Here is a 26,831-nt window from a genome sequence, read left to right on the forward strand (position 1 = left end):
GTGTTTCAGAACTTCATTCAGTTTGCGTAGAGTAGTATTTTGAAATGACATGTAATCTGGGATTAAGATTGAACTGTATGGAATTGCTGATACTCTGTTGTTTCTGATCTCAAAAATCGCAGTTTCCTGAGGCTCAACCCAGGAGGTTGGTGGTGGGGCCTGTCAGGCCGTGGAGGCGCACGCGGGACCGGAGTCCGCTCCAGGGACGGTTACTGAAGCGCAGGTCATGTCTGGCCTGGGTCAGGCACTCAGGGCTTTGTGGCTGTTTGTGAGAGGTTCCTTTTATTTTAACAACTTCTGAGGAGAATCCGATACTAAATTTGAACTGAGTTATTTTTTTTCTTTAATAACACGGGTCATTACCCTAAATCAGGGTCTCTCCCCTCGGCATTGCTGACATTCAGGACTGGATCATTTTGGGGGTGGGGTCTGTCCCTGGCACTGTGGGAGCTGAGCAGCATCCCTGGCCCCACCCACTCGCTGCCAGGAGCATCTCATCGTGATAACCACAGACATCCCCAGACATTGCCCAGGGGAACCGCTGACCCACATTGATAAAAATCTCCCCAAATTCCCTAATGCTCTTCCCTTCATCCATGCACCCTGTGTCTCCTACATTGTCACCATGTTGTTGGACCCTGTGATATTGTGATTTGAGAAATACATATTTTGGTCTTTGTCCCTCGCTCTAGGCACAGAGCTCCTAAAGTCTTTGTCATTTCCTAAACAGTAAAGGTATTAGGAACATCCTTGTTTACGTATTTGTTCTCTGCCCCCAGTTCCTGACCCTGAGCTCCTAGATCTGTTGGCATTTCCTGGGCAACAGAAGTGTTTCATTCTAATGAGATGACCTGGCTCCTGGATGGGAGCGAGGCACCAGAGAGACCATGATTAGAAGCTTGGAACTTTCAGCCCCACCCCCATCTTTGGGGGAGGGGAGAGGGCTAGGGATGGAATTAATGATCTGTCAGGCACATCCCTAAACTGCGGGGTTGGGGGAGAGTCTTGGCGAAAGGATCGTGTGTTGGGAGGATGGCAGGGTGCAAAGCAACTCCACAAGGACGGGAGCCCCTACGCTTGGGACCGTTCTGGACGCCTCCCTGTGTACTTCCTCATCTGGCTGTTGATCATATTGTCTGCCATGCCCTTTATTCTGTACTCAACTGCTAAAGGTGAACAGGTGCTCTCCCGAGATCTCTGAGCTGCTTTGGCATATTAATCGAACCTGAGAGGAGGGGGTCATGTGAACTGCAGTTCACAGCTGGTGGGTCAGAGCACTGGTGACAGCCATTCCTGGGCTGGGGGCCGGGGTCAGAGGTGGGGGGCAGTCTCGAGAGACCGAGCGCTGAGCCTGCCGGCATCCCTCCCAGGCATGGGAGCCAAGGAAAACTGGTCCCAGACAGACATGCATAGCGTTTTCTAGATTTGCTTCTTTCCTAATCCTTATTCATTGTGAAGTTGTGGTGCATAGGATGTTATGTAGTTTATTTTATTTTATTTTATTTTTTGAAATTTTTATCTATCTGCCAGAGAGAGGGAGCGCCACGCACACAAGCAGGGGGAGTGGCAGGCAGAGGGAGAAGCAGCCTCCCCGCTGAGCGAGGAGGCCGATGCGGGACTGGATCCCAGGACCTGAGCCAAAGGCAGAGCCTTAACCCACTGAGCCACCCAGGCGTCCCTGTCATATGTAGTTTAATTAATATAATTAGCTTGGGATGCCTGGGTGGCTCAGGTGGTTAAGCGTCTGCCTTCGGCTCAGGTCATGATCCCAGGGCCCTGGGATCGAGTCCTGCGTCGGGTTCCTTGCTCGGCGGGGAGCCTGCTTCTCCCCCTCCCTCTGCCTGCTACTCCCCCTGCTTGTTCTCTCTCTCTTTCTGACAAATAAATTAGTAAATAAATCTTTAAAAAAATATATATATATAATTAGTTTAAGTTCTCTGAGCGTAATTTCCTTGCTTTGCTTATAATTTATCACTGAAATTTGTGTCTCTACACGGTCTGGCAGACTGTTGCCTAAAACATAATTCTCTGGGTCCGGCTCCTTCCTGGTGCTCGCTGCTGCAGGGTTAGGGTAACCTGGTGCTCTGTCTGCAGCACTTTATTTACCTGTTTGGCTGTTCTGGACATCTGGGTGGTTTCCAGTCTGGGGCCTTTTATGAACGACTCTCTGGGGTGGGATTGCTGTCCAGCTGCTGGGGGGCGCTGCCCACCTGCCGGAGCGCTTTTCCCCGCACAGGTCCCAGCAGCAGGCGGTGAGTGCTCTGGAGTGCATCTGGAATGGGCAGGACAGACGGCAGTCTCACTTCCCTGACTGAGAACATGGCTAGGTGTGCTTTCCTCAGTGTGTGGCCCTTTGCATTCCTTGTGACATTGCCTCTTAGGGGCATTTGTCGCTTTTCCTGTTTGTGTGGCTGCCCATTTGTAGGGGCTTTGTAAAGGGCCTGCTCTAGGCCGGAGGCATGGTGTGTAGCCAGGCTGTGGGTGGGGCGGCTGGGAGGACCAAGGCTGGCGTTGGGGTTGTGTCTGCATTCGAACCAGCCTCCACGTGGTTCTGGTGTGCACTACAGTTTGGAGCCCCCGGGAGCGGTGGTAGGAGGAGGGCAGGGTGACCTAGGTACGCTGGAAGCCAGCTCTTACCTCAGTACTGTGGGGGCCACCCTGGGCACTCGATGCCAGGAGCACCCCTGGGGGCACGCTCACCCCCCCGCACGCACACACCCCTCTGCTCTAGGAGATCTGCTGGTTAGGGAGTGGGGGTGGGAGGTTGAAGGGTAGGAGGTCTGAGGCTTGCCTATGGGCTTCCTCCCCCACCCCCAAGCCATGGACCCCTCCCCTGCTTTGCCCGGGGACTGTGGAGGGCACAGAGATGGCAGGCGCTCCCTGCCTCACCATCCCTCCCATCTTGGTTTCCCCAATGCTGCTTACGTGGGCCACAAATTGGGCCACATGTTGTGATCCTATCCTTGTTAGGCAGGCAGCACCCAGGCTCACAGGTGGGTGCTGGGACCACTGTCCCCTACGGTGGGACCCTGGTGTGTAGGGTCACCACCTGCCTCTGCTTGGAGTCCACAGGACAGATGTTCTTTCAGCAGAAGGACTTGGACCTTTGACCTGTCTGGGCAGCTCCAACAGTCCGGCCGGGTCTGGGGGAGGGGGTGGCACCTGCTGCAGGGAGGAGGGGCTCCTGCTGTAGGACACAGAAGAGCAGGCACAGCAGAAGCCCTGTGAGCGTCTGCAAAACTGGAAGCAGGTCTGTCCAGGTCCCGTGTGGACTAACGTGGGGATTCTGGATGATTCACAGTGGTTTTTCCTCTACACGGTCTTTTTTTTAAAGATTTTATTTATTTATTTTGAGAGAGAGAGAATGAGAGAGAACACATGAGAGGGGATAGGGTCAGAGGGAGAAGCAGACTCCCTGCCGAGCAGGGAGCCCGATGCGGGACTCGATCCAGGGACTCCAGGATCATGACCTGAGCCGAAGGCAGCCGCTTAACTGTCTGAGCCACCCAGGCGACCCTCTGCTTCTGTTTTTATGTATTTGCAGCAAAGGCTTTTGTTTATTATTTTAAAAAAGATTTTATTTATGTATTTTGGGGGGGGCGCCTGAGCACGGGAAGGAGCAGAGGGAGAGAGAGAATCTCAAGCAGACTCCCCACTGAGCACAGAGCCCGACTCAGGGCTCCATCCCGTGACCCTGAGATCATGAGTGGAAACCATGAGTCAACACTTAACGGACTAAGCCACCCCGGCGCCCCTGCACCAAAGGCTTTTGAATGGTGTTCCCGCCCCCTAGGTGGGCCTTGCCACCCCTTGGGCCGAGGGTGACGTGGGCCGGGAGGGTGATAGGAAAGTCACGACTGACTGTGTACGGGGTCTGGGGGCTGAGTTGGGGAGAGGGGCAGGGCGGGGGTAGGGCTCTCTGGCTGCTGTGTTGCTCCAGCCTCCCTCTCTTCAGTTGCTGGAACTGTAGTGGCTGTGTGTGTTGGCGTAGGGCCTTTGGGTCTGTGCTTGTCCAGGGTCGCCGAGACTTGCTCGGTCGTAGAGGAGCCCAGCCACGGCCAAGTGAAAACGAGGACAGCAGCCTCCGCTGTGCTTACGCTTGAATATAGTCAGGAGGACATCTTTTCATTTCCTCACTGACGTTCCTACATTTTTGGGTTAAAATGTATTGAAGTGATGCTGATGGCAGACCGTAACCAGGTTGTTGTCCGAAGGTGGACAAAATTGTCCCCACCCTGTCCCGTTGTGATGACTTGAAAATTTTCTGATCTGAGAAATTTGAAAGGCTTGGAACACTGATTTAATTAGATTTCTCACTAGGACATTCCATGCACACTAGGCTCAGGTGGTCTCCACCACCTAAGGGGCCCGGAGGTCACAGGACTCCTGGGGCACATGCTCATGAAGTGAGTGGCGTGGGCTCCCAAGTCCCTGAGCTGGGGAGCCGGTGGGGCCCACAGCCAACTGTGGGCGGTGACAGAACTGGCCTGTTTGGGACAGTCCAGAGAACCTCTCGAAAATGTCAAGGGATGAAGCAAGTGAGATGCCCTTCAACGGGTGAGCAGGTAGGTGGGCTGGTCCATCCAGCCCTGAACATGAGCCATTGAGCCAGGCAGAGACACGGAGGAGCCTCAGCGGCACGTCCCTGGTGAGAGCAGCCGGGCTGAGAAGGCCGCACACCGTGTGGTTCCGGGTCTAGGACGTTCTGGAAACCGCAGAACCGCGGAGGCGGAACGAGGATCTGCGGTGGCCGGGGTGGGGGAGGGTGATTGGGTGGAGCACGGAGGGTCGGCAGGGCCAGGAACTGCTCTGTGCCACGCTGTGATGGTGGATCGCTGCCTGTGACATTCGTCCAAACCCACAGGGTGCGCGGCACTGACAGTGAGCCCTGGTGTCCCCTGCGGCTTGTCGTTCATAATGTCCCAGTGTTGGTCCGTCAGCTGTCACAAACATCGGGCTCTGGCGGGGATGCTGGTCATGGGGGAGGCTGTGCATTTACAGAGAGGGGGGTCTGGGGGAACTCCACCTTCCACTCCGTTTTGCTCTGAACCTAAAATTGCTCTTAAAAACAAGTCCAGGGTCCAGCCTTGGATGGAGCTGCGCTCCTCAGAACCAACTGCGGGGCTTTGCGAAACCCACTCTGGGCCTCACCCTGGAGATCCTGACATCACTAGTCCAGGGAGGGCCTAGGAATCTGTTGTGGGTTTTTGTTTGACTTTTGATTGTTAGATTTAAATAAAGTGCTTCAGAGAACTCTGCAAAGTGGCCAGGGTCGAAATGGTTATTTCGTATTAGACCTGAGGAGTTCCTGTGTAAGGGAAGTTTGTGTCCTTTGTTTTAAGTTAAATTCTCTAATAAAGAAGATGATGTGGAAAGGGCATGCATTCCATTCCTTGGTTTGCTCTGTGCTGAAGTGTGAATTTGCACAGAACAGGCTGAGGTATTTGAGAAATTGAGTCATGCTTGTACCTCTCACTTTCTTTCTTTTTTTAAGATTTTATTTATCAGAGAGCAAGAAAGAACACGGGGTGGGGGGCAAAGGAAAAAGCAGGCTCCCTGCTGAGTAAGGAGCCCACTATGGGGCTCCAACCCAGGACCGTGGGATTGTGACCTGAGCCGAAGGCAGATGCCCAACTGACTGAGCCACCCAGGCGCCCCCCCCCCCCCCCGCCTTTTCTTTTCCCTTCCCTTCCCTTCGTGTCAGGGCTCCTGGGTGGCTCAGTCTGTTAAACATCCAATTCTTGATCTCTGCCCAGGTCTTGATCTCATCAGGGACTTGTGGGTTCAAGCCCCACGTTGGGCTCCACACTGGGCACGGAGTCTATTTAAAACAAATAAATAAATAAATGTCAGTGCAGGATGCCTGGGTGGCTCAGTCGTTGAGCATCTGCCTTCGGCTCGGGTCATGATCCCAGGGTCCTGGGATCGAGCCCCGTGTCGGGCTCCTGGCTCAGCGGGAAGACTGCTTCTCCCTCTCCCACTCCCCCTGCTTGTGTTTCCTCTCTCGCTGTGTCTCTCTCTGTTAAATAAATAAATAAAATTTAAAAAATAAATAAATCTCAATGCTTTGTAGTCACTTATACCTTAGACTTTAAAATCTTTCTAATTTACATTTTTATTATAATTTTCTGGATCTAGATCATGTCTGCATGCCCTGACCAATTTTGTTTTCTTGTTGTAAAAGGAGAATAGGTACTCTGCTTTTTTGTTAGCAGTGTTGTATGTGGATGAGAGATGAATGTCATGTCTGTGTTGCACTTTCCTTCCTTTACCTTCCCATGACTCTGCGTAAGGTAATATTTAAGTTCTCCTGAGTGAGCAGGAGACAGATTCTTCTCTGTCCTTATGAGTCCCCTTTTCCTGTCTGCAGGAGCCACGAGCCGTGCGCCTCTTTTCCACCTAAAAACTAATGTTCACGCAGGACCTTCCTGAAAGTCAGCCCCGCTTCTGTGAGGCTCATCTGTCCTCCCCAGTGAGTGCCCTGAGGTGCAGGGATGGATGTCACCGGGCTCCGTGTGTCCACCTTTATTCCCTGGGGGATGTTGTCTTTGGTAGAGAACTCAGGTCAGCAGTTTCCCCACCATCACGCGGCCTCCATGGTTTCTGACGACATCCTTTCTCCCCTGTATGTAGCACGTCCTTTTCCTCTGGCTGCTTTCAGGATTTTCTCCCAGGGCGCCTGGCTGGCTCCGTCGGAAGAGCATGTGACTCTTGCTCTCGGGGCCATGAGTTCGAGCCCCGCACTGGGGTAGAGATTATGTAAATAAATTAACTTAAAAAAAAAAAAAAGATTTTCTCCTAATTTTCAATTTTTGGCAGTTTGACTTTGATTTGTCTGGGTGTGGTTTTATTTTCGTTTTCTGTTCCTGGGTGCTGAGCTTCTTGAACCTGTAAATTTATGTCTTTCACCAAATTTGGGGATGCTGTAGCCATTTGTTTTTCAAATATATTCTCTGTCCCACCCTTACCTTTCTCGGACACCAGTTACACATATGTTACACCTTGTGATGGTGTTCCACAGACCCTGAGGCTCAGCTCATCTTTTCTGAAACTTTTCTGTCCTTCTGACTGGCTGGTTTCTATTGTTCCATCTTCAAATTTGCTGACTTTCTCTCTCATCTCCAGTTTGCTCTTCAGCCCATTCAGTGACTCTTTTATTTCAGAAATTGTTTTTCAATTCTAGACTTTCCATTTGCTTGTTTTATATCACTTGACTTTCTCTGCTGAGATTTCCCCTCTTTTTATTCTTTATGGGCATTTTTTTTTTCTGGTCCGTGAGATCATGGTTACAGTTGTGAAGCTGAAATCTTTGGGTGTTAATTCCATCATTGGGGCTAGCTCAGGGCCAGTGCACCATGATTGTCTTTTTTTCTTGAGTCTAGGTAGTGTTTTCCTGTTTCTTATTTTGAAGAACTTCGGATCATATCCTGAATGTTGTGACTGGTCTGTTGTAGAGGCCCTAGATTCTGTTCTGTTCTGTGGGAAGTATTGTTTGGGGGCAGTTAGCTTGTCTGGGCTGGAACTCCAGCTCTGCCTCCCTTGTCATGGGCAGGAGGCAGGTGAAATGTGCTCACTTCTAGCTTTATCCGGCTGTGTGGAGTGAACCGTGCATCGTGCGTTCCTGGCTCCGGGTCAGCCAGGCTTTGGGCTGGGTTTGTGTGCGGAGTGTGGGCATCCCCCACCCCCCTCTGTCTGGGATTTCCTTCCTCGCTTGGCAGCCGCTGTGTCAACCCTAGTCTCTGCTTTCTGGTTCTTGAAGGCCGCGGCGACCCGGTGCTGGAGATAAAAGCCAGGATCAGCGTGAGGCCCAGTGCCTTTGTGTTTGTTCTCTAGTGCCTCCCACCGTTTTCAGACTGTCTTTGTGGGAGGCTTGGTCCGATGGGAGCCCCTTGGACACCAGCAGCCGTGGGCTGTGTGTGCTCCTCCTGAAAGCTGGGTGGGGAGGCCCCTAGACTGTCTGGAGGAGGGTTGTGTGCAGGTAGACCGCATTGTATTGATCCAGCAGCAGCAGAACATTTGAGTTTCTTCTCTGGGGCTGTCGCAAGCCATGCTACTCTGCCCGTTCAGGGGGTAGTTTTGTTTGAATCCCTGTTTTTGGTGTTCGCGGGTGTACACCCAGGAGCGGGACTCTGTGTTTGCCCTTTCGGGAGCTGCCGGGCTGTCTCCCACGGCGCTGCGCCATCTCCCAGCCCCGTCCTCTGTGTGTGACGGCCGGTTTCTCCAACACCTGTGACCATCTTTTTGTTCTCTCCCTTTTGTTGTTCACAGTCGTGATCAGGGACGCGGGAGGGGCCGTCTGTGCGCCAGGCGGGAGTGCAGCTCCCTGAGTGGGATTCAGTAATTCAAAGCCTGTCAGAAAGCTATAGTGACGCTTGCTCCATGGCTCCGAATCATCAAATATTCATAAAACATCTGTGGCGGAGAGATGGCTCGAAGAGCTCCTTTCCCCGTGAGCCTGCGTTTCAGGCCAGAACGGGCTGTGGTCTGGGGGGACGTGACCGGAGCGTGTGAGGTCAGGGTACAGGGCACTCAGAGCAGGAGTCTGCCGTCTGTGCCTGCCATCCGGGTCTCTTGGGAAGCGGTCACTCCTGGGATGGCGCCGCAGGGGCCAACCATCGAATCTTGCCACCTGGTGGACGGCTGGGGATGTTCTAGCGGTTGTTGGTATTGGTCAGATGACAGACAGGAGGCTCCTTGTGCTTTGTGAAGTGCTGGGCATGTGTGGGGCTGGGGCATTGGCTGGACAAACTCATTGCGAGCCCTGCAGTGGCCACTCACCTCATGGGTTCTCTTTGGGGCTGTGTGTCTCTGGGGCAGGGGTGATGGGAGCCTTGTGCCTCGCTGCTCCCAGAAGGCACATCAGTGGCTCTGGTCCTCATGTGTCAGAACTGCTTCAGGTCAAACCTGTCTGAGTGGTAGACATGCTGAATTCGAGAGGAAACCCAAGGGAATCCTAACACATATGTTCCCACAAACACTGCAGCTCAACTCACAAGGGTGGAGAAGTGGGAAAGATGCAGATGTCCGTCCTCCAGCAACTAGATAAACACCAGGTGGTCTGTATGCATGTGGTGGGGCCGGGACCCCTTTCTGCAGCGTGCGTGAGCCCTGACACACTGCTCCTTGAGAGAAGCCCACAGGAGCCACAGAGACACCCAGACCGGCTTCCAGGAGCGGCTGGGGATGGGGAGGGCTCGGTGTTGAGCACCTAGCTGGGCGTCATCCTCAGAGGGGCCCGTGAGGTGGACGGTGGGCAGGGACACCAGGTGGTGGGACCTGGGGGTTGCTTCCCAGCTTTGTGCAAGTCTCAGGAGCAAATTGTTAAAAGGCTACACTAGAGAATCAGGAAGATTTCCATGTCTTAACTTTTTGTGTTGAAATTCTTTTAACTTTTAGAACTTTTCCACGTAGAAAACATGAGCTAGGGGTACCTGGCTGGCTGAGAGGAGCATGCAACTCTTGATCTTGGGGACCCTGATTTCAGTCATGTTGGGTGTAGAGATTGCTTAAAAATAGAATCTTTAAAAAGAAAGAAAGAAACATGAGCTATGCACACAAGTTGGGAAAATCGAATAAATAGATGTTGAGGCACCTGCTCCTCTCACCCTCCTTTCTTCTCCAGGAGAACTGTGAGGGAATCCTGGGCATCTTACCACACTGAAATGGCTTTTTTATAAAGACTTATTTATTTTAGAGAAAAAGTGTGAGGAAGAGCATATGTGCAAGCTGGTGGGGGGGGGGTAGTGAGGGAGAGGGAGAATCGAGAATCTCAAGCAGACTCCCTGCTGAGCGCAGAGCTCAGCATGGGGCTCGATCTCATGACCTGAGCCGCAATCAAGAATCAGACTATCACCCGACTGATAGCGACCCAGGCGCCCCTGAAATCGCCTTTTTAAATAACAGCTTTATTAGATGTTCACGTACCGTACAACTCACCTATTTAAAGAGTACCGTTTGGTGGTTTTTAGTTAGTCGTGCATTCACAGAGTCGTGCAGCCGGCACCATGGTCCGTTTTAGAACATTCTGTCACCCCAGGAAGAAGCCCCAGCCCCTGACACCCACAAACCCACCTCCTGTGTCTGTGGATGGGCCTGCTCTGGATGTTTCACGTAAACAGAATCACACTGTGTGGCCTTTGGTGTTTGGCTTCTTTCTGCAGTAATTATTCTTAACTGTTTTAGTCAGGCACTTATAATTTTTCATTTTTTTTTTCCTTTCAGGCAAAATATATCTCTCAGTGCATTGATGAAATCAAGCAAGAGCTGAAGCAGGACAACATTGCAGTAAAAGCAAATGCAGTCTGCAAGCTGACCTACGTAAGTACCAAGGACTGTTTGCTCAGGCAACAGCCCTTCACAGGGCCGCCCCCTCCCACACCCCTGCTGCGGTCAGGCTGCTTAGCCATCCCTCCATCCCTCCTCTGTCCACTCACTGCCCATTTCTACCCACCTGCCAAACAGGGATCAACAACATTAGCTCCAGGTGCTGGCCTTGGCACGCAGGACTAATTTCTCAGAGTTGGGGCGGGGGGGGGCATGTCGTGATAATCCTATGGCCCAGGGCACGGCGGACCCCACCTGGCCTGGGGCAGACTCCCCTCGTCTGGCCTCGTCTCTGGTCAGAAGGGAGGGGGAAGGCTTGCGGGGGGCATCCCATCACCTTGGAGCTTTTAGGGGGAGCCGGTTCACTCTCACTGGCGGGGAGTCTGCACCAGCGCTCGTGGACACTGGCATTTCAGCTGCAGGCGCTTACCCTCCGCCTTTGTGATGAGCCCGTCCCTGGGGTTCTAAATGCAAGGACTAGCGCCAGAAGAAACAAAATCCTCCAGGGTGTGTGTTCGGCGAGGCCCCCCCACTGGGCATGTGCACTGTGTTTGCTCCTCCACCAGCTCAGACAGTGCTGAATGTTGGGGTTCAAGCCTTGGCGTGTGAGTGGAAATCACTGGGCCTGTCTTTCCAACAGTTACAGATGTTGGGCTATGACATCAGCTGGGCTGCCTTCAACATCATAGAAGTGATGAGCGCCTCCAAGTTCACGTTCAAGGTGAGGTGGAGGAGCTTGCCGTTTGACCCGAACCTCCTGCTCACGGGTGGAGGGCATGCCCTGGCGGGAGGCCGCGCTCTGCAAAAACAGAGTGTGGGACGTGAGCCTTGGCCCTTAGATGCCACCTTGGCGTTCGTCATCTTCTTTATTAACTGTAACCTGCATGGTGTTTGTCTTTCAACTTTAAGGGATGTCTGTGAAATGGGTTCATAGGGTTGGTTGTACATTTTGTAATACTAGTTAAAACAAACTTGTAATTCTTTCCCCCAAAACGAGCAAGCACTGACCGTCGTACTCGGAGGTCCCCATGTGCCCCCAGCCCCAGGGCCTCATAGTGTTTCTGAGCGTTTTCCTGCACCTCACGGAGGCCCTGCCTGAGAGTGGTCTGGGGCCTACCTCCTTACTTGGTATCGTAACGTGAGCGTGGCTCCCACTTTAGTAAATACTCTGCAGAGTGATTGTCAACATCCATGACCTGCCGGAGGGCCTTGCGTAGTTCTCCGGGGCTGGGGTAGGTTCCGACGGGAACGCGCGCCAGCAGGGCGGCGAGACCATCTCCAGGTCCCTGGGCCCCAGCACCCGCCTGTGGGTCACTGGCTGGGTCAGTCTTGGGCTCCCCTCTGATGGACACGGTCGTCCTGCCCGCGGGCCCCTCGCTGAAGCAGCATGCAGGAGGTGCTAGGTCTGGGCATGAAAGCATCACGTGCAAGAGTGACGGAGGCGTCTGCGTCAGCCTGGCAGGGAGATCTGAGAGCTAAGGAGAGCTAGTGCGTGGGCTGGCTTCCGTACCCTGTCACAAAGGCAGTTCCGGGCTGCCAAGGAGGTGGTCAGGACACGTGCTCGCAGAGGACCGGGTGGTGTGGCCGACCTTACGAGAACTTTATGTTTCAAAGCCTGCATCCTCGGAGCTCTGCGGCCGGTTCCTCCTCCTCCTCCTCGAATGACTTCTGGAGGCCCCGAGGCTGGCTGCAGGCTGTCGCTCCCTGGCCTGGGGGCTCCCTTGTCTCGTGTCTGATGCCCTCATGTCTGACTCACAGCGGATCGGCTACCTTGCTGCTTCCCAGTGCTTTCACGAGGGGACCGACGTCATCATGCTGACAACGAACCAGATCCGCAAGGTAGGCGGCCCTCCTGCACCCGTGGCTGTCATGGGCCCTCACCGGGTGCCCTCCTGTCCCCCGTCCCCACCATGTTCTCCGTGTCAGCCTCTCTGGTGCTCCGAGCGAGCGGTGACTAGAAAGCGCTGAGGTCAGCAAGCTCTCGCTGTTGTGACCCCGTCGTAAGCCCGTGGCTTCCAAACACGGCCACGCTATTGTCCGAAGACACCGAGAGGTGGTGTAGCGGGTCTGTCTGCTCTCGGGCCGCGGGTGAGGCCACAGTGTTGCCAGACTTCCATCTTCCCTCACTGGTGCCTGTGCGTGTTGGAAGGCTGGCTCCCGGCCGCTGTCCTCCTCTCATGCCCTTCTCCCTCGGGCAGGAGTGCTCGCTGAGGTGCACACCCTTCCGCATGGGGGCCCTTCTGCCCACTGGGTCAGAGGGAGAGGGACAAGCAGACTCCGTGCTGAGCACAGAGCCCGACTAGGGGCTCGATCTCATGACCCTGAGATCAGGACCTGAGCCAAAACCAAGAGTTGGATGCTTAACCGACTGCGCCCCCCAGGCACCCCTGCCCACCAGGTCTTCTGAGTCACGTTGCATGCATGTCTTAGTCATGTATAATGTGTGTTTGGAGATGGTCTTGAAGATCCCTGAGTAATAAATTTCTTCCTTGGTCCTAGAGCTTTGAGCATCTTTTGTGGAGTAGTAAGAGGGGGTGTCAGGGAGAATCAGAGGCTCGGCGACGGTTGGATGTACAGGCCAGACCCCATGAGGTGTGCTTGCCCCCGCAGGGGGGCCTGGGAACCTGGGCTGGGCTCCTGGGCAGACCCTGCAGCACTCCAGCATAGCACTGGCCAGGGTACACGTTGGCACAGGACGGGCTGCTGGGCCGAGCACGGAGCCTGTGGTTCTGAGGCAGCCAGCCGCGGGCCAGGTTGTGCGGCAGCACCGGGCGTCTTGGGTGCCCCGTGGCTGTGAGGGGCAAGCTCAGCTGGGAGCAGCTCGTGGGGGTGTGTCACGGGGGGGCAGCCGAAGGAGGAGGGTGGAGGGGCTCTGGCCCAGCTTGGGTTTTCCTGCCGGCCGGCTGGGCACAGGACACTCCCTACCCACCCTTCTGTAGCAACCTCTGTTTAGGCCTAGATGGTCACCGCTTTGCACAGAGACGTGCCAGAGGCAGGTCCCCTAGATCTGCTCTGCTGGGAGACCGCCTGAGCGTGAGCTGTCCCCGTAATGGAGCAGAGGATATGCCTGCTCTGTCGTAAAACATTCTCCTCCATTCTCGTCCCCAATGTCTGTAGTCTGCGAGTGTGTCATTTTAAATAAACCCACAACTTCTGGAACAACTTCTGCACACCGTCCCTGTCCCCCACTCCCCATGGAGCCCCTCGAGTGGGGCTCTCCCTGTTTAATGGTGACCCTTGTCCTCTCCACAGACCTCCATTTCTGAAAAGCCCTGTGGTGGCCCTTCACTGGCCCTTTGTAAATCATGCTGAATTAGGAGTGGTCATCTAGGGCCCGGGTTCTGTACCGTGGGTCCGATGCAGTTTTACTGTGTCAGCTCAGGCCGGAATGGGTTTTAGGAGTCGGTGTTTTTGGGTTATTATTGCAGTCCAGAAGGTGACCTCTTAAAACGCGCCTTGGTATGTTTTTACCACGCTGTATGAAGTTTGGGGAGTTCCTTAGGAAAGTCTCCCCAGGGCGCCTGGGTGGCTCAGTCGTTAAGCGTCTGCCTTCGGCTCAGGTCATGATCCCGGGGTCCTGGGATTGAGCCCCGCATCGGGCTCCCTGCTCAGCAGGAAGCCTGCTTCTCCCTCTCCCACTCCCCCTGCTTGTGTTCCCTCTCTCGCTGTGTCTCTCTCTGTCAAATAAATAAATAAAATCTTTAAAAAAAAGAGGGCAGTCTCTGTAGAGCAAGTGTGTGATCCGCACGTTTTTCTGGTGTCGAGGTGAGGCCGTCTCAGTGGGAGCCACACTGAGTGACCGGGGGTCTGGGCCGGGCGTGTGCCGCTCTCATGGCCGGTTTTCCTGCTCACCTGAGAGAGGAAAGTCGGGCCAGAGCTGGCCTGCCTCCGGGAGGGGCCAGGAGCCATCCTGGCTGTCGTGGAGGAGAAACCCCAGGAGCGGCGGAGGTTCCTGGCTTCCGCGCTGGCCCCTCAGCCCCGGGGCTCTCACGCATGCGGCCCCCTGAGTGCTGGGACACTGGGCTGGGCCTGGACTGCGGGCCATGCTCCCTGGAACTGGCGGCTGCTTGGCGCCCCTCATGCAGGCCCAGGCCCAGACCCCCAGCCAGGAGCCGGTGCTGCCCGTTGGCACCTGCCTGCTCACTCTTTGCCCTCCTTTGCAGGACCTGAGCAGCCCCAGCCAGTATGACACTGGCGTTGCGCTGACTGGCCTGTCCTGTTTTGTTACTCCAGATCTTGCCAGAGACTTGGCCAACGACATCATGACTCTGGTGAGTTTGTGAGTGTGCCCAAGCCTCTTGGCCTTCGCTCTGTGACATGACTTGGTCTGCCAAGGGGCCTGGAAAACCGAGGTTAAACGTCACACCAAAAACCCTCGGGTGTGCAGAAACGGGCCGGGTTCCCCCGGATGAGACGGGAGACTGAGTTGCTGTGCCCGCCCCCCGCCCCCTGCCTTGGGACCCAGCCTCGGGCCGTTGTCACCCTCACGTTCTTTCTTCACCTCCTTTCCAATAGCCCTGCTTGGGGCCAGAGGTGGGTGGCGCCTGGGCGAGCGCCCGTGCCATCCAGCGCGCGCCCCACCAGCTCCCACCTCACTGGTTCCCAGCAGGCAGTGTGCTCGGTGAGCCTGCTCCCTCCTGCCCCATCCCTGACGCCACGTGTCTTTCTCCGGCCATGGAGTGACTTCCTGTGCTTCAGTCCGTTTGAAGGGCAAAAACCCCAGCTGCTGCTCACCTCCAGGGTGTCCAGAGCATTTTTCTAAAATGCGGATGTCCTCTTACAAGTCCTGGTTCTCAGAGGCATCAGTCGTTCACCCAAATCTCCAACTGATTGGGAGGCCGTTCCCATCGGTTTTATCTGGGCAGAGCAGAAGGGTGGCTGCTTTCCTCTCTGGAGAGTTCTTTCCATATAGGTCAGCCTGTTTGTTGTGTGGACACGTAGGTCCGGGCTTGTGGTTTCGGACTGTGGGTGCTACTTCTAGATGGGGGTCCATGCACCACAGCCCTGCCTCCTGCAGCTGCCCCCCACCGTAAGTCGCTTTGCCCACACGTGGCCCCCTCTTTCGCTCACGTGGTCTCCCTGGTGGCTTCCGAGCCGCCACCGCAGGACCCCAGATACTGCCCTTCTGACCCAGAAAGCTGCCGATGTGGTGAAGGCAGCTGCGAGTGTGGGAGGACGCTAGTGAGTCGTGGGGGCTGGGCGCTTTCTCGGGGTGTGGCTCCCCGGGGCCCGGACAGGTGGTAAGTGTGCCCACCTGAGGGCCAGCGGCCTTCCTGGCCAGAGTAGAGTTCCAGAAGGACAAGAGCTCCGGGATGGTCCAGTGTGGAGGGGAGCCCTGGACACCCCTTGGCACCCTGCTCTGGGGACAGGCCTTGGACGCCAGAGGAGTCGGAGACCAGCATTGACTGGCGAAGGCTCTTCTTCCAGTTCAAGTCCCCTCCCTCTCTTTGTCCTTCATTGGGTTCCAGTGAGTCTGAGAAGGGTCTCGGCTTCGGGAGGGCAGGTCTAGGGTCATGGACATGGGGAAGCTGGTTTCAGTTCCACGCAAGACCCTGTTGTGTGGTCCCTGCACTCGGGGCAGTGGCGCAGGCCCGGCTCGAAGGCCAGAAACCAGATGGGCTGGAGAGAGGGTGTCCCTCCTGGTGACGGAGGGGAGACGGGTGGGTGTAGGAAGGTGAGCAGGGCGGGTGCGGGGAGGTGAGGCGTGGCCAGTGGAGATGGGGAGGCCTGGGTGTTGGGGGAGGGGAGCAGGGCAAGTGCGGGGAACAGTAGCAGTGTGGAAGGGAGGCTGACCGGCCCTCTACTCCTGCAGATGTCGCACACCAAGCCGTATATCCGGAAGAAGGCTGTGCTGATCATGTACAAGGTGTTCCTGAAATACCCCGAGTCGCTGCGCCCCGCCTTCCCCCGCCTGAAAGAGAAACTGGAGGACCCTGACCCTGGTTTGTTGATTCACGGTGGGACGGTGTGGGGGGCGCAGGGCTCCGCCAGCATCTGTGAGGACCTGGTAGAGGGTGTCGCAAGGGAAGAGTAGGGCTGCTAGGTCCTGGGATTTCCGTCCTGGTGTCCCACCACAGACGGCATCTCCTTACTTCTTCGCACCATGAGATACCAGGTTTACCTTCTGCTTTCCCCGCTCCGGCCCTGGAATCCACCACGTCTCCAGGGAGCTGGTCCCATTTGTTGGTGTGGGATGTAGACCCAAGCTCTGGGCGCTGGGCGTCCCCTCTTCCAGGCACTCACTCAGTAGACACCCGCCATCCACGCACGGGGGAGTGCCTGGCTGTGGCCGTCTGTCTGCCTATTGGCATTCACGGGTATTCTGATGCCTTGACTGTGGTCCCACACCGCAGGGCTCATGCCAACCTTCCTCCTGTTCTCGGTCAGTCCTTCCCTCATCGAGGACTCTTTGGGCTGAGCTCACACAGCTTCTCTAAGCGTGAGGCAAGTTCAGCTTGTCTCGGGGGAACCTGCCTTATATCGGGGAGAATGGGAGGGTGTGGAAAGTTCTGGTAGGGGAAGTAGGAGCCAAGGTGGCAGGCGTGGTGGATGTCCTGCACCGGGGTTACTTTGATCCTTCAGGGGACCAGCCCCACAAACTCAGGCGATGCCTGGCTCTTAAGAAGTTTGAACCATGTCCCCAGGTGATGAGCACAGTGCCAGGCACAAAGCAGGGGTGACCAGGCTACTGAGGAGGACAGTCCTCCTGGATAAAGGTGCAACCTCCATTTTGATGATACTCCTACTGATGAGGAGGTCCCCCCCTTTACTTCAAAGGGGTGCAGTCAGCAGCGGTCAACGTCATCTGTGAGCTGGCCAGGCGCAACCCCAAAAACTACCTTTCCCTCGCCCCACTGTTCTTCAAGCTGATGACCTCCTCAACCAACAATTGGGTCCTCATTAAAATTATCAAACTGGCAAGTATCCCTCCCGAACTTCCCTTTTCTTACCGAGTGAAAAGGCCCCGGCGTGTCCTGGGAGCGCCCTGGGCGTGTGGGTGGGGGTTGGAGTCGGTGCAGTCTATTCCTGCCCCGAGTGACCCACCGGCCTCTGTCATCCCTAGTTTGGTGCTCTGACCCCCTTGGAGCCAAGGTTGGGCAAGAAGCTGATTGAGCCTCTCACCAACCTGATCCACAGGTGAGCCCTGGAGCCCTTGGCCCTTGCGTGACCCCTGCCGTCTGGCACTTGCAGGCCTGCACTCCCTCTGGGCACGGGGACCCTGGGGAGAGTCTTGTGGTGGAGAAGCAGAAAAGTTCCAGGAATGGGTTCAGTGTGTGCGAGTGTCAGAGGGCCCCATTGGCAGTTAGAAAGGGAGGCTCGTGTCCCTTGGGGAATGCCACCGACCCGGGTGACAGCTGCGTGCACGGGGGGCCGGCAGACGTGCGCTTTCCCTGCATTTCTCAGGCGTCCTGGTCCTCACGCCTCTGCTCTTCTCCCTCCAGCACGTCTGCCATGTCCCTTCTCTACGAGTGCGTGAACACAGTCATCGCAGGTGAGGGGCCAGCCACCGGGTCTAGGGCAGGCGGCTGTGGCACGTGGAAAGCTCTCCCTGCTGCCACCCTGGACACCGAGGTGGGGCCCCACAGTGCAGGGAAGATCCCAAGATCCTTCGCCCCGTGTCCCTGCCACCCCCCTCTGGATCCCCTTGGGAGGCGGGGATGGCTCGTGGCACACCTGTCAGCAAGACCTTCTTCCCTGAGAGTTTTAGAGCAGGTCTCAGGCACCATGCCATCCCCTGTGGGTTCTAAGCATAGGAACCTACTACAAAAAGGTTTCGTCAGATGGGACCAGAAGGCACTCCTCAGAGTCCGCCTGGAGTCCCGCCTGTTTCAGTCAGTCTCCAGCCAAGGACCACACAGCGCTGGCTGATGTGTTTCTGCACGCTTGACAAGTTGAGCCCCTCTACCCACATTATTTGTTGGAGCCAGAGTCGTGACCCACGGGGTTCACCTCCTCATTGCTTGTCTGTCTTTCTGAAGCTGTTGGGAAGCCAGCTTTATGGTCCCTCCTCAAGGCCCTGTGGGCAGCCTGAAATTGAGCAGTTCGCAGGAAGCTGGCCCAGGGTCCACACTCCATGATTAGAGCCATGATTAAGCCTCTCAGGGAGAGGCTTAGTGACACTGGGGGAGAGGAAGGGTGGGCCTTTGGGGCCGGCTAATGCCTAGAGGCAGCAAATGCAGGACCTGGAGAGCAAGTCTCTGTGTCTGGAGTGGTCGGTGGGGGACCCAGGATATAGTAGGGTCACAGCTGCCCGCGCTGATGGGCAGGGGGCTTGGGGGCATAGGGCAAGGCAGCAGGCCTGGTACACGGCAGGGCTGGTGGGTCTCAGGAGGTTCTAAGAGCCAGCAGGTGGGGTTGGCCCAGGCTCCACGGACCTGCCCTGGATGGAGGTGCCTGCTGTGGGGTTGTGGTCTGTGCTTCCGGCCATAGAGCCCCAGCAGCCAGATGCCATCTCGCGAGCCAGCCTCCCCGGGAGAGCAGTTGGGCCAGCAGTGCCTGGTGTGGCGTCCCAGTGCCCAGGGTGGACGTGGGTGGGTGAGGCTTGGCGAGTTCCTGAGGCGAGGTTTTCTGTTTCAGTTCTCATCTCCCTGTCCTCTGGCATGCCTAACCACAGCGCTAGCATCCAGGTACGTCCCTGGGTGCAGACTGCTGTGCGCTGCAGTCGGGAGCAGCCTGGGGAGGGGCGGGGGGCGGGGGATAGGCCGCCCACCCCACATCTGCAGCCGTCACTCACGCATGGCGCCCGGCACTGGGCCCTGGCCAGCCTGTGTCTGTGCAGTTGACAGTTGGGGGGGTGGACACAAACGTTGGCGCCCCTGGAAGTCACCGGGGTGTCAGCGTGTGCGTCGGCGGGCGTTCCCCAAACGTGTGTCCTGTGGGTGCTCGCAGGCAGCTGTCCTCTTGTGCGATGGGTGCTGCGCTGAGTGGGGCGCGGCGTCCTCCACCCTCCCAGGTCGCTGGGCCTCCGGGCTGGATCAGGGGCTGAGGCTGGGCCTGCACTCTTGCCTCAGGAGGCCTGACTACCGTCACCTTCCCCTTTGCAGCTTTGCGTTCAGAAATTGAGGATATTGATAGAAGACTCCGATCAGAACTGTGAGTCTCTCCTCGCCCTGCACACCCCGTAGGTCCTGCGCCCGAAGCCTTTGCGGCGCCCGGGCTGTCGGCCTCGTAGGCAATCAGGCGCTCACGCTCCTCTGCCGTGCGGCCCGCGCGCACCTGACGCCGGGTCTGTCTGGGGCAGGGAAGCGCTCCCGGACCTGGCCTGTGCGGGGCCGGACAGTGACTTTGCCCAGCTCTGCGGGCCCAGCAGCGTCTGCCACTGTGCCGGGGGCATTCACAGAACGGGGCTTCGTGTCGGACGTGGCCCGTGGCCTGCTGTTCACCACCCCAGCTTTAAGGCTTGTGCGTCTGGGTCGGTCAGGGGCAGACTGAGGCACCCGGCACCCGGCGTGCCGCCTAGGACCCCGGGGCCTGCGTGCGGCCGATTCTGACCGCATCTAGGTGGTCGGGCTCGGGCTGCAGACCCGGCCTGGCTCTTTCTGTGCAGGCCCCGAAGCCTGTGAGGGCGTGCCCAGGTTAACGGCGACATCTCGCCATCTCCGCAGTGAAGTACCTGGGCCTGCTGGCCATGTCCAAGATCCTGAGAACACACCCCAAGTCCGTGCAGGCTCACAAGGACCTGGTCCTGCAGTGTCTGGACGACAAGGACGAGTCCATCCGCCTGCGGGCCCTCGACCTCCTGTACGGAATGGTGTGTGCCCCGCCCCAGGCCTGCTCGCCCCGCCCCAGGCCTGCTCGCCCCGCCCCACGCCGGCCCTGCCCTGCCCTCACCAGCTCCACCCGCTCCCAGGTGTCCAAGAAGAACCTGGTGGAGATTGTCAAGAAGCTCATGAGCCACGTGGACAAGGCCGAGGGCACGACCTACCGTGATGAGCTGCTGACGAAGATCATCGACATCTGCAGCCAATGCAACTACCAGCACGTCACGAACTTCCAGTGGTCCGTGCCCCAGCCCGGGGGGCGGGTGCTGGCGCCAGGGGCACGCCTCAAGGGCTCCCTCCTGCAGGTACATCAGCGTCCTGGTGGAGCTGACCCGGCTGGAGGGCACCCGCCACGGCCACCTCATCGCTGCCCAGATGCTGGACGTGGCCATCCGCGTGAGGGCCATCCGCAAGTTCGCCGTGTCGCAGATGTCCGCGCTGCTCGACAGCGCACACCTGGTGGCCAGCAGCACCCAGCGCAGCGGCATCTGCGAGGTGCTCTACGCAGCCGCCTGGATCTGCGGGGAGTTCTCCGAGTGAGTGGCTCCCCGGGGGGAGAGGGGTGCCGGCAGACCCGTGTCCCCGGGCCCCTGCTGGCCGCCCTGGTCTCTCCTCCTTGGGGCTTCTCTCTGCCGAAAGAGCTCCTTTAAGCACACGTGTTTCCCGCCCCGAGAACGAGCGAGCAGCCGGTCCCAGCGCGGCCCAGGACAGCTGCATCTGTCCCCAGCTCTTCTCTTTTCCTTGCCCATTGCAGCTGCGGACGCTCCGTCACCCAAATGGTGCTGTCGCTTTGCTTTTGTTTGCTCTTCTCGATGCTTTTGCCTGCGGCTACTGTGTGATTGTCCCTCGGGCACTGTTCTCTTCCTTAGAGTCCTCTCCCTCCTACCCCGGGTAGGGGAGTGCGCCCACGTGACCCTGTAGCAGAGCGGTCCTGGGGCTGGGAGCCACAGGGGCAGCGTGCTCATCAGGCCCTCCCTGTCTGCAGGCACCTGCAGGAGCCCCACCAGACCCTCGAGGCCATGCTGCGGCCCAAGGTCACTACCCTGCCCGGCCACATCCAGGCCGTGTACGTGCAGAACGTGGTCAAGCTGTACGCATCCATCCTGCAGCAGAAGGAGCAGGCTGCGGAGCCAGAGGCGGCCCAGGACGTTACCCAGCTCATGGTGGACCGGCTGCCGCAGTTCGTGCAGAGCGCGGACCTGGAGGTCCAGGAGCGGGTCAGTGTTTCTCAGGGGGCTCCCACCTCTGGAAGAGCCCATATCTCGTGCTTGTGTCTTCCCAATAGCACCCAGCTTTGCCTTTCCCCAAGGGCAACTTGGAGAAATGCATTTTCCAGGGCTCTGCCCCAGCCGGGGATGTGGGCAGATCTGGGCCACCTGTGGTGGGGGAGGCTGGGGGTGCTGGCCCACAGGTGGGGCCTGGGGAGGGGGAGGGGACACAAGACAACAAACAAGTGGGAGCCGCTGTAAGGGTGTGTCGTTGGCCTTTGAGGGAAGCATCCTGTTGGCAGCGGGTTTCTCAGTGGGTGAGGACCGGGGTTCCCGCCGCGGTGAGAGCTGGTTTGGCACGTCCTGTGTGACAGCAGCTGGGTGGGAGTTTGTGGGCATCAGAGGCCGGGCCGCTTCTGGTGCCCTGTGGGTGACACAGGGCGCTCAGGTTTCCAAACTGCACACGAGCATTGAATGTCACTCGCTGGGCCCGGTCCTCCACGGTTGAGAGCATCTGCATGACATTAGCGCAGCTGGTGGCCGCGGTCCCCTAGCCGTGAGTCACTCTGGGAGCCACGCTCGGGCAGAGCCCTAAGTCGGAGCTCACAGACAACAGCATCCAGAGGTGCCTATGTGTCTCCTGGAAGCAGGAGCTGCGGGTCATTGGGGCCGCCCAGGCCTGTCCAAGCGGTTCTCTTGGACAACAGTGCCCCCTCTGCTCGTGACCCCCACGTCTTATTTGTGGGCTGATTTCTTCCTCACTGGATGCTTCTTCCACAGAGCCCATGGCTTCTGGGAGCTTTTGGGTGTTCTCAGTAGGGTTCAGGCAAGGGGCTTCCATGCTCGCCTTCCTTGGGCTGGGCATCCACGTGGTCCGAGCAATGAGCCACGTTGCCTAATGGCCTTCAGGGCTAGTCCTCTGTGACCCCCTGTGACTCCCCTGTGGTCCTCTCAGGCGTCCTGCATCTTGCAGCTGGTCAAGCACATCCAGAAGCTTCAGGCCAAGGACGTGCCAGTGGCAGAAGAAGTGAGCGCCCTCTTTGCTGGGGAGCTGAATCCGGTGGCCCCCAAGGCACAGAAGAAAGTTCCGGTTCCTGAAGGGTGAGCTGCGCAGCGGGTCAGACGACATGGGCCGGGATGGCAGGCGGGACCGCGAGAGCAAAAGTGCAGCAGGGCATTGACTGATGTCTCTGTCCTGGGTAGCTGTGATCTCAAGTGGCGGCTTAGCCTTCATGTCCTTGTCTGCAAGAGGACAGGGGTGTTCCTGCTTCGTGTACTGCTGTGAGCGTCCAGGGCTGAGCACTCATGCTGGAGCTGCCCTGTGACCTCACTGTGTCTTATAGCCTGGACCTGGATGCTTGGATCAATGAGCCGCCCTCAGACAGCGAGTCTGAGGACGAGAAGCCCAAGGGCATCTTCCATGAGGAGGAGCAGCGCCATGCCAAGCAGCAGCTGCCGGAGGCAGATGAGGAGGAGCTAGCCCGGGTGAGCACCGGCTGTGCGGAGGCAGGGTTCCTGCCCACCGGGGCCTCCAGGGCAGATGGCCTCGCTCGAGCACGCTGAACCCTGAGCCCACGTGTGCTGTGCGTGGTCCTAGCAGGTCTGGGCTCAGCCCTGTGGTCCTCCAGGGAACATTCAGCTGCCCTTTGAAGTCTGGGTTGGGTTTCGTTGAAATGAGAAGCGGCTTCTCTGGAGCCCAGAGCTCCTCAGGAAGAGCCAGGGGGGCCTGACCTGGTTTCCGGGGGCTTCTGCTCCTGCCTCCTGGGTGCAGGATTTACAACGTGCAACATTCAGAAAGCCTGGAGAAGAACAGATACTGTGTTACCCCAGCTCCCCACCCCACTGTGTCTGGCTCTTTCCTTTCTGAAATAAGAGGTGCCCCCCAGGAGCCCTTCCTCCCACCCCTGTGCAGGCTGAATCTCCAGGCAATGGGAGCTGACTCCCAGCTCAGCTCTTCTTTGGAGCTGAAAGGCCTCAAGACAGCTTATCCAGCCTATCTGAGCTCCCATCCTTGAAACAGAGATGGTCATCCCCACCTCTTTGGGTCGTTCCTGACCCCATTCCTGCTCCTGTTGTGGTCTTTCTCTTGGCTGAGGACTGACAGTAAAGTTCTGCGGCCTAGCAGGGTGGGTGTGTGACCCACGTGCATTCACGGACTTGAATCCTGTTCCTGCAGCGTCGAGAAGCGCGGAAGCAGGAACAGGCCAACAACCCGTTCTACATCAAAAGTTCGCCGTCCCCCCAGAAGGTAAGGCTGGTTCCAGGTCGTCTTCCACAGACGCTCTCCTCCCCCACAACCCCCTAGGGGTCCCATCTGCAGGACGGCACTTCGTTGTCACAGTAGGTCCATGTGGCCCAGCTGCCAGGTGGGTCCCGCCCACAACACCGAGTACAGGCAGCTTCACCTTCCAGCTCTTGATCCAGGTGGTGTCCACTGCCCTCATCCGTGTCCTCCACCCACTAGGCTCTGCCAGGCGGACACAGCTGCACATGGGTGCTCTCTTGGTTCGCTTCTCTTGGGATTGCCAGGTCACCTCGTGACTCTGCTCGGCCCTCTCAGGGCCCGCAGACGGCCCCCACCTGCCGCATGCACTCTCACCAGCTCCTGTCACGTCTGGCTTTCTGACTCCGGCCGTCCTGGTGGGCGCAAGTGCTCCTTAGGTTCCGGCCTGCACTGCTTTTCTAAACTAAGTAGGCGATCGAGACAGAAACAGTGGGCGGAAGCTTTCTGACTTGTGCTTGTACCCTGACGGACCAGTCCCCCAGTCTGTAGGGAGCCACGCCCCCCGCCCCCAGCGGGATCCCACACACCCCAGGCCGTCTGCATGTTTCGTGCTGGGACGCAGCCCCTCCTCGGCATCCCCATCTGTCGTGCACTCTGCCCAGTAACGCCTTGGTCCTTGCTTCTCTAGCGGTACCAGGACATGCCGGGTGTGGAGCACATACCCGTGGTGCAGATAGACCTCTCGGTGCCCCTGAAGGTGCCAGGCAAGTATTTGCACGGGCAGTGTAAGTGAGGTGGGGGGGGGCCAGGCCTAGCTCCCAGACGCGGTCAGGCCTGGCCTTGAAAGCCTCCCGCCTGCCGTGCGCGCTCTCTGCCGCACCCCTGCGGCCTCCTTGGCTGTGGTGGGTCCCAGCTTGGAGGGTGAATGGGGGGCACAGGCCAAGGGCCCACGTGTCTTAATGCTCGTGCCACGTCATTCCTTCCCCTTCCCCTAGTCCTAGCCCCCCCACCTACCCCAGCTGCTCTGGGCCTGCCTGTCGGCATTCAGAAAGCCTCTGCTCGCCTCCCTCTAGCACAGACCACGGTGGGCTCTCCGTGCTGAGCCCCCGGGGGGCCCCCCGTCCATACATGGCTCTCAGGGCTGGGGCTGGTCTGGGTGATGGCAGGGCAGCGGCTGAGCACCGGGTCATGCGCGCACCCACAGGGATGCCCATGTCGGACCAGTACGTGAAGCTGGAGGAGGAGCGGAGACACCGGCAGAGGCTGGAGAAGGACAGGAAGAAGAAGAAGAAGAAGGACAAGGAGAAAAAGGGCAAGCCGCGGCGCCACGGCTCGCTGCACACAGAGAGTGACGAGGACATCACCCCAGCGCAGCAGGTGGACATCGTCACCGAGGAGATGCCCGAGGTCAGCCCCCTGGGGCGCCCCCGCTCTCACGCCCGGGGCACAGGGAGGCTTGGAGCCAGCACGCACTGTGCCCCAGGCCCCGGAGAGGGGTCTTGAGCTGTGAGCGGGAGACCCTGGCACATCCCGACCTCGCTTCCTGCCCCAGATGAGGTCCCCTTTTGAGTGTGGGCCTGGTTGTCCTTTTCTGAGAAGGGGGTGAGGGGCTCCGCAGACTCGTTGGGCATGGGGCTGGATGGACTGGACACAGAGCTCCTCTCTTCCTCAGAACGCTCTTCCTAGTGATGAGGACGACAAGGATCCCAATGACCCCTACAGGGCCCTGGATATTGACCTGGACAAGTAAGCCTGGGGGCGGGGCCGGGCCTGCCCCACGGCTCTCTGTGTCCTCTGTGTCCCTGTCCCCTCACTCTGTGACCCGCCTGCCTGCCCCCAGGCCCCTGGCTGACAGCGAGAAGCTGCCTGTCCAGAAACACAGAAACGTGGACAACTCCAAGTCTGCTGACAAAGAGGACGTTCCCGTCGTGGAAAAGAAGATCAAGAAGCCCAAGAAGAAGGAGAAGAAGCACAGAGAGAAGGAACGAGAGAAGAAGGGGAAGGAGAAGGAGGTACGGGGGCCCCACAGACACCCCCACGCTGAACTTCACGGCCCTCTGTGTCCACCTGTTGGTCACACTGGCGGAAGGGCTGGCGGTTTTAAAGAAGTGTGGACCGTGGGTTGGGTTGGTGGTTCACGGGACATCTGAGGCTGCTTGTTCTGACCGTGAGAGAGCTAGAAGTGCCACCCCGGGCCCCAGCCCTGACGTTGTGGTCAGCTCCCTGCGCACTTGGGTCCTGTAGAGCTGAAGCCGCCTGTCTGGTTGGGGGTGGGGCCGCCCGTGCCCGTCTGGAGCCTGTCCTGCTACTTAAACCAAAGGCCTGTCTTTCTGTGGTTTCAGGGCGAGGACTTAGACTTCTGGCTGTCCACCACGCCGCTGCCTGCTGCAGCCCCAGCCCTGGTAAGAGCCTGGGGGGCGGCCTGTGCCGGCCCTGCACGGTCCTCCACAGGGCCTTGATCGATCTGCCTCTCCGAGGCGTCCAGGGACACCTCCTCTGGGCTCTGCCCGCCCCAGGGGTGTGTGGATGTTGGGAGGCGCCCTTGCACAGACCAGCCAGATGTGGGCCAGCCTGGTCCCCTGCCTGTGGTCTGGCCCAGTCGGTGGCTATAAGAACGGCCCTCAGCACAGCCTGCGGCTCCTGAGCTGGGCGCAGCCTTGAGCTGTTGCTTCCTGTTAAGGATGCGGCCTGGGCGCCTGGGCACTGACCACACTCAGGGCCCCCAGACTGACTGCCCCTCTGCCGGCCGCTTGCGCTGTGTGGTGGCCACACACCTTGGTGCTGACCAAAGAGGCCGGGTCAGGATGTGGTGGGGGCTGGAGGACACCTAGGCCCCGCCACCCCCTTGAGCCCCACCACCCGGCCCCCTGCAGGAAGAGCCTGAAGTGAATGCCGTCATCACTGCCCCTAAGGAAGAGGGTGAGGAACCCAGGAGAGAGGAGCAGGGTGACGAGGAGGAGGATGACGACAGCGAGTGGGACCCCGAGAAGGTGAGGGTGCCCGCCCTGGCTGTCGGAGCTGGCTGCGTGGCTGCACTGAGGACTGGGGGAATGAGGCTGGTTGCCTGCTTCCCGAATCCCGTGGGGGGGGGGATGGGGTCTTCGGGGGTGGGGTCCGGTTGTGTGCTTCTGGGCTTCTGGTTTTCACAACAGCCGTGCTGTCACTTGCATGCTGTAAAGGTCGTCTCTTTAGGGAACACGGTCCAGTGGTAGTGACTACGCCCACAGGGTTGTGCGGCCATTCTCTACTTACTTCCAGAACATTCCATCACCCCAAAAGCTACCCGGTCCCCATCAGCCGTCACTCCCCATTCCC

General features: G+C 58.1%; 1 protein-coding gene across 3 annotated transcripts in view; it reads left to right on the forward strand.

The window, feature by feature from the left end:
* Positions 1 to 26,831, forward strand: part of AP3D1 (adaptor related protein complex 3 subunit delta 1) — a 37,502-nt gene that overhangs the window by 3,585 nt on the left and 7,086 nt on the right. For 2 of the 3 annotated variants that reach the window (XR_010406147.1, XM_045863422.3), the window contains exons 2-24: positions 10,222 to 10,317; positions 10,964 to 11,044; positions 12,082 to 12,162; positions 14,487 to 14,594; positions 16,136 to 16,265; positions 17,101 to 17,240; positions 17,387 to 17,460; positions 17,766 to 17,815; positions 18,901 to 18,950; positions 19,368 to 19,416; positions 19,929 to 20,074; positions 20,174 to 20,322; positions 20,390 to 20,620; positions 21,070 to 21,301; positions 22,248 to 22,393; positions 22,636 to 22,777; positions 23,469 to 23,540; positions 24,205 to 24,280; positions 24,721 to 24,923; positions 25,189 to 25,262; positions 25,357 to 25,528; positions 25,859 to 25,918; positions 26,390 to 26,506. Coding sequence is in view for 2 of the 3 variants with exons in the window: in XM_045863422.3 (XP_045719378.2) it covers positions 10,222 to 10,317; positions 10,964 to 11,044; positions 12,082 to 12,162; positions 14,487 to 14,594; positions 16,136 to 16,265; positions 17,101 to 17,240; positions 17,387 to 17,460; positions 17,766 to 17,815; positions 18,901 to 18,950; positions 19,368 to 19,416; positions 19,929 to 20,074; positions 20,174 to 20,322; positions 20,390 to 20,620; positions 21,070 to 21,301; positions 22,248 to 22,393; positions 22,636 to 22,777; positions 23,469 to 23,540; positions 24,205 to 24,280; positions 24,721 to 24,923; positions 25,189 to 25,262; positions 25,357 to 25,528; positions 25,859 to 25,918; positions 26,390 to 26,506 (2,679 nt within the window). In the remaining variant the exon portion in view is untranslated. Of the gene's footprint in view, positions 1 to 10,221; positions 10,318 to 10,963; positions 11,045 to 12,081; positions 12,163 to 14,486; positions 14,595 to 16,135; positions 16,266 to 17,100; positions 17,241 to 17,386; positions 17,461 to 17,765; positions 17,816 to 18,900; positions 18,951 to 19,367; positions 19,417 to 19,928; positions 20,075 to 20,173; positions 20,323 to 20,389; positions 20,621 to 21,069; positions 21,302 to 22,247; positions 22,394 to 22,635; positions 22,778 to 23,468; positions 23,541 to 24,204; positions 24,281 to 24,720; positions 24,924 to 25,188; positions 25,263 to 25,356; positions 25,529 to 25,858; positions 25,919 to 26,389; positions 26,507 to 26,831 lie in introns of those variants that run through there. The other variant, XM_064574212.1, reaches the window with a different exon arrangement.

The sequence above is a fragment of the Mirounga angustirostris genome, unplaced genomic scaffold (genome assembly GCF_029215605.1).
Source record: "Mirounga angustirostris isolate CCGP_5_RB_7025 unplaced genomic scaffold, mMirAng1.0.hap1 SCAF_1, whole genome shotgun sequence".
In the NCBI taxonomy this organism is placed as follows: domain Eukaryota; kingdom Metazoa; phylum Chordata; class Mammalia; order Carnivora; family Phocidae; genus Mirounga; species Mirounga angustirostris.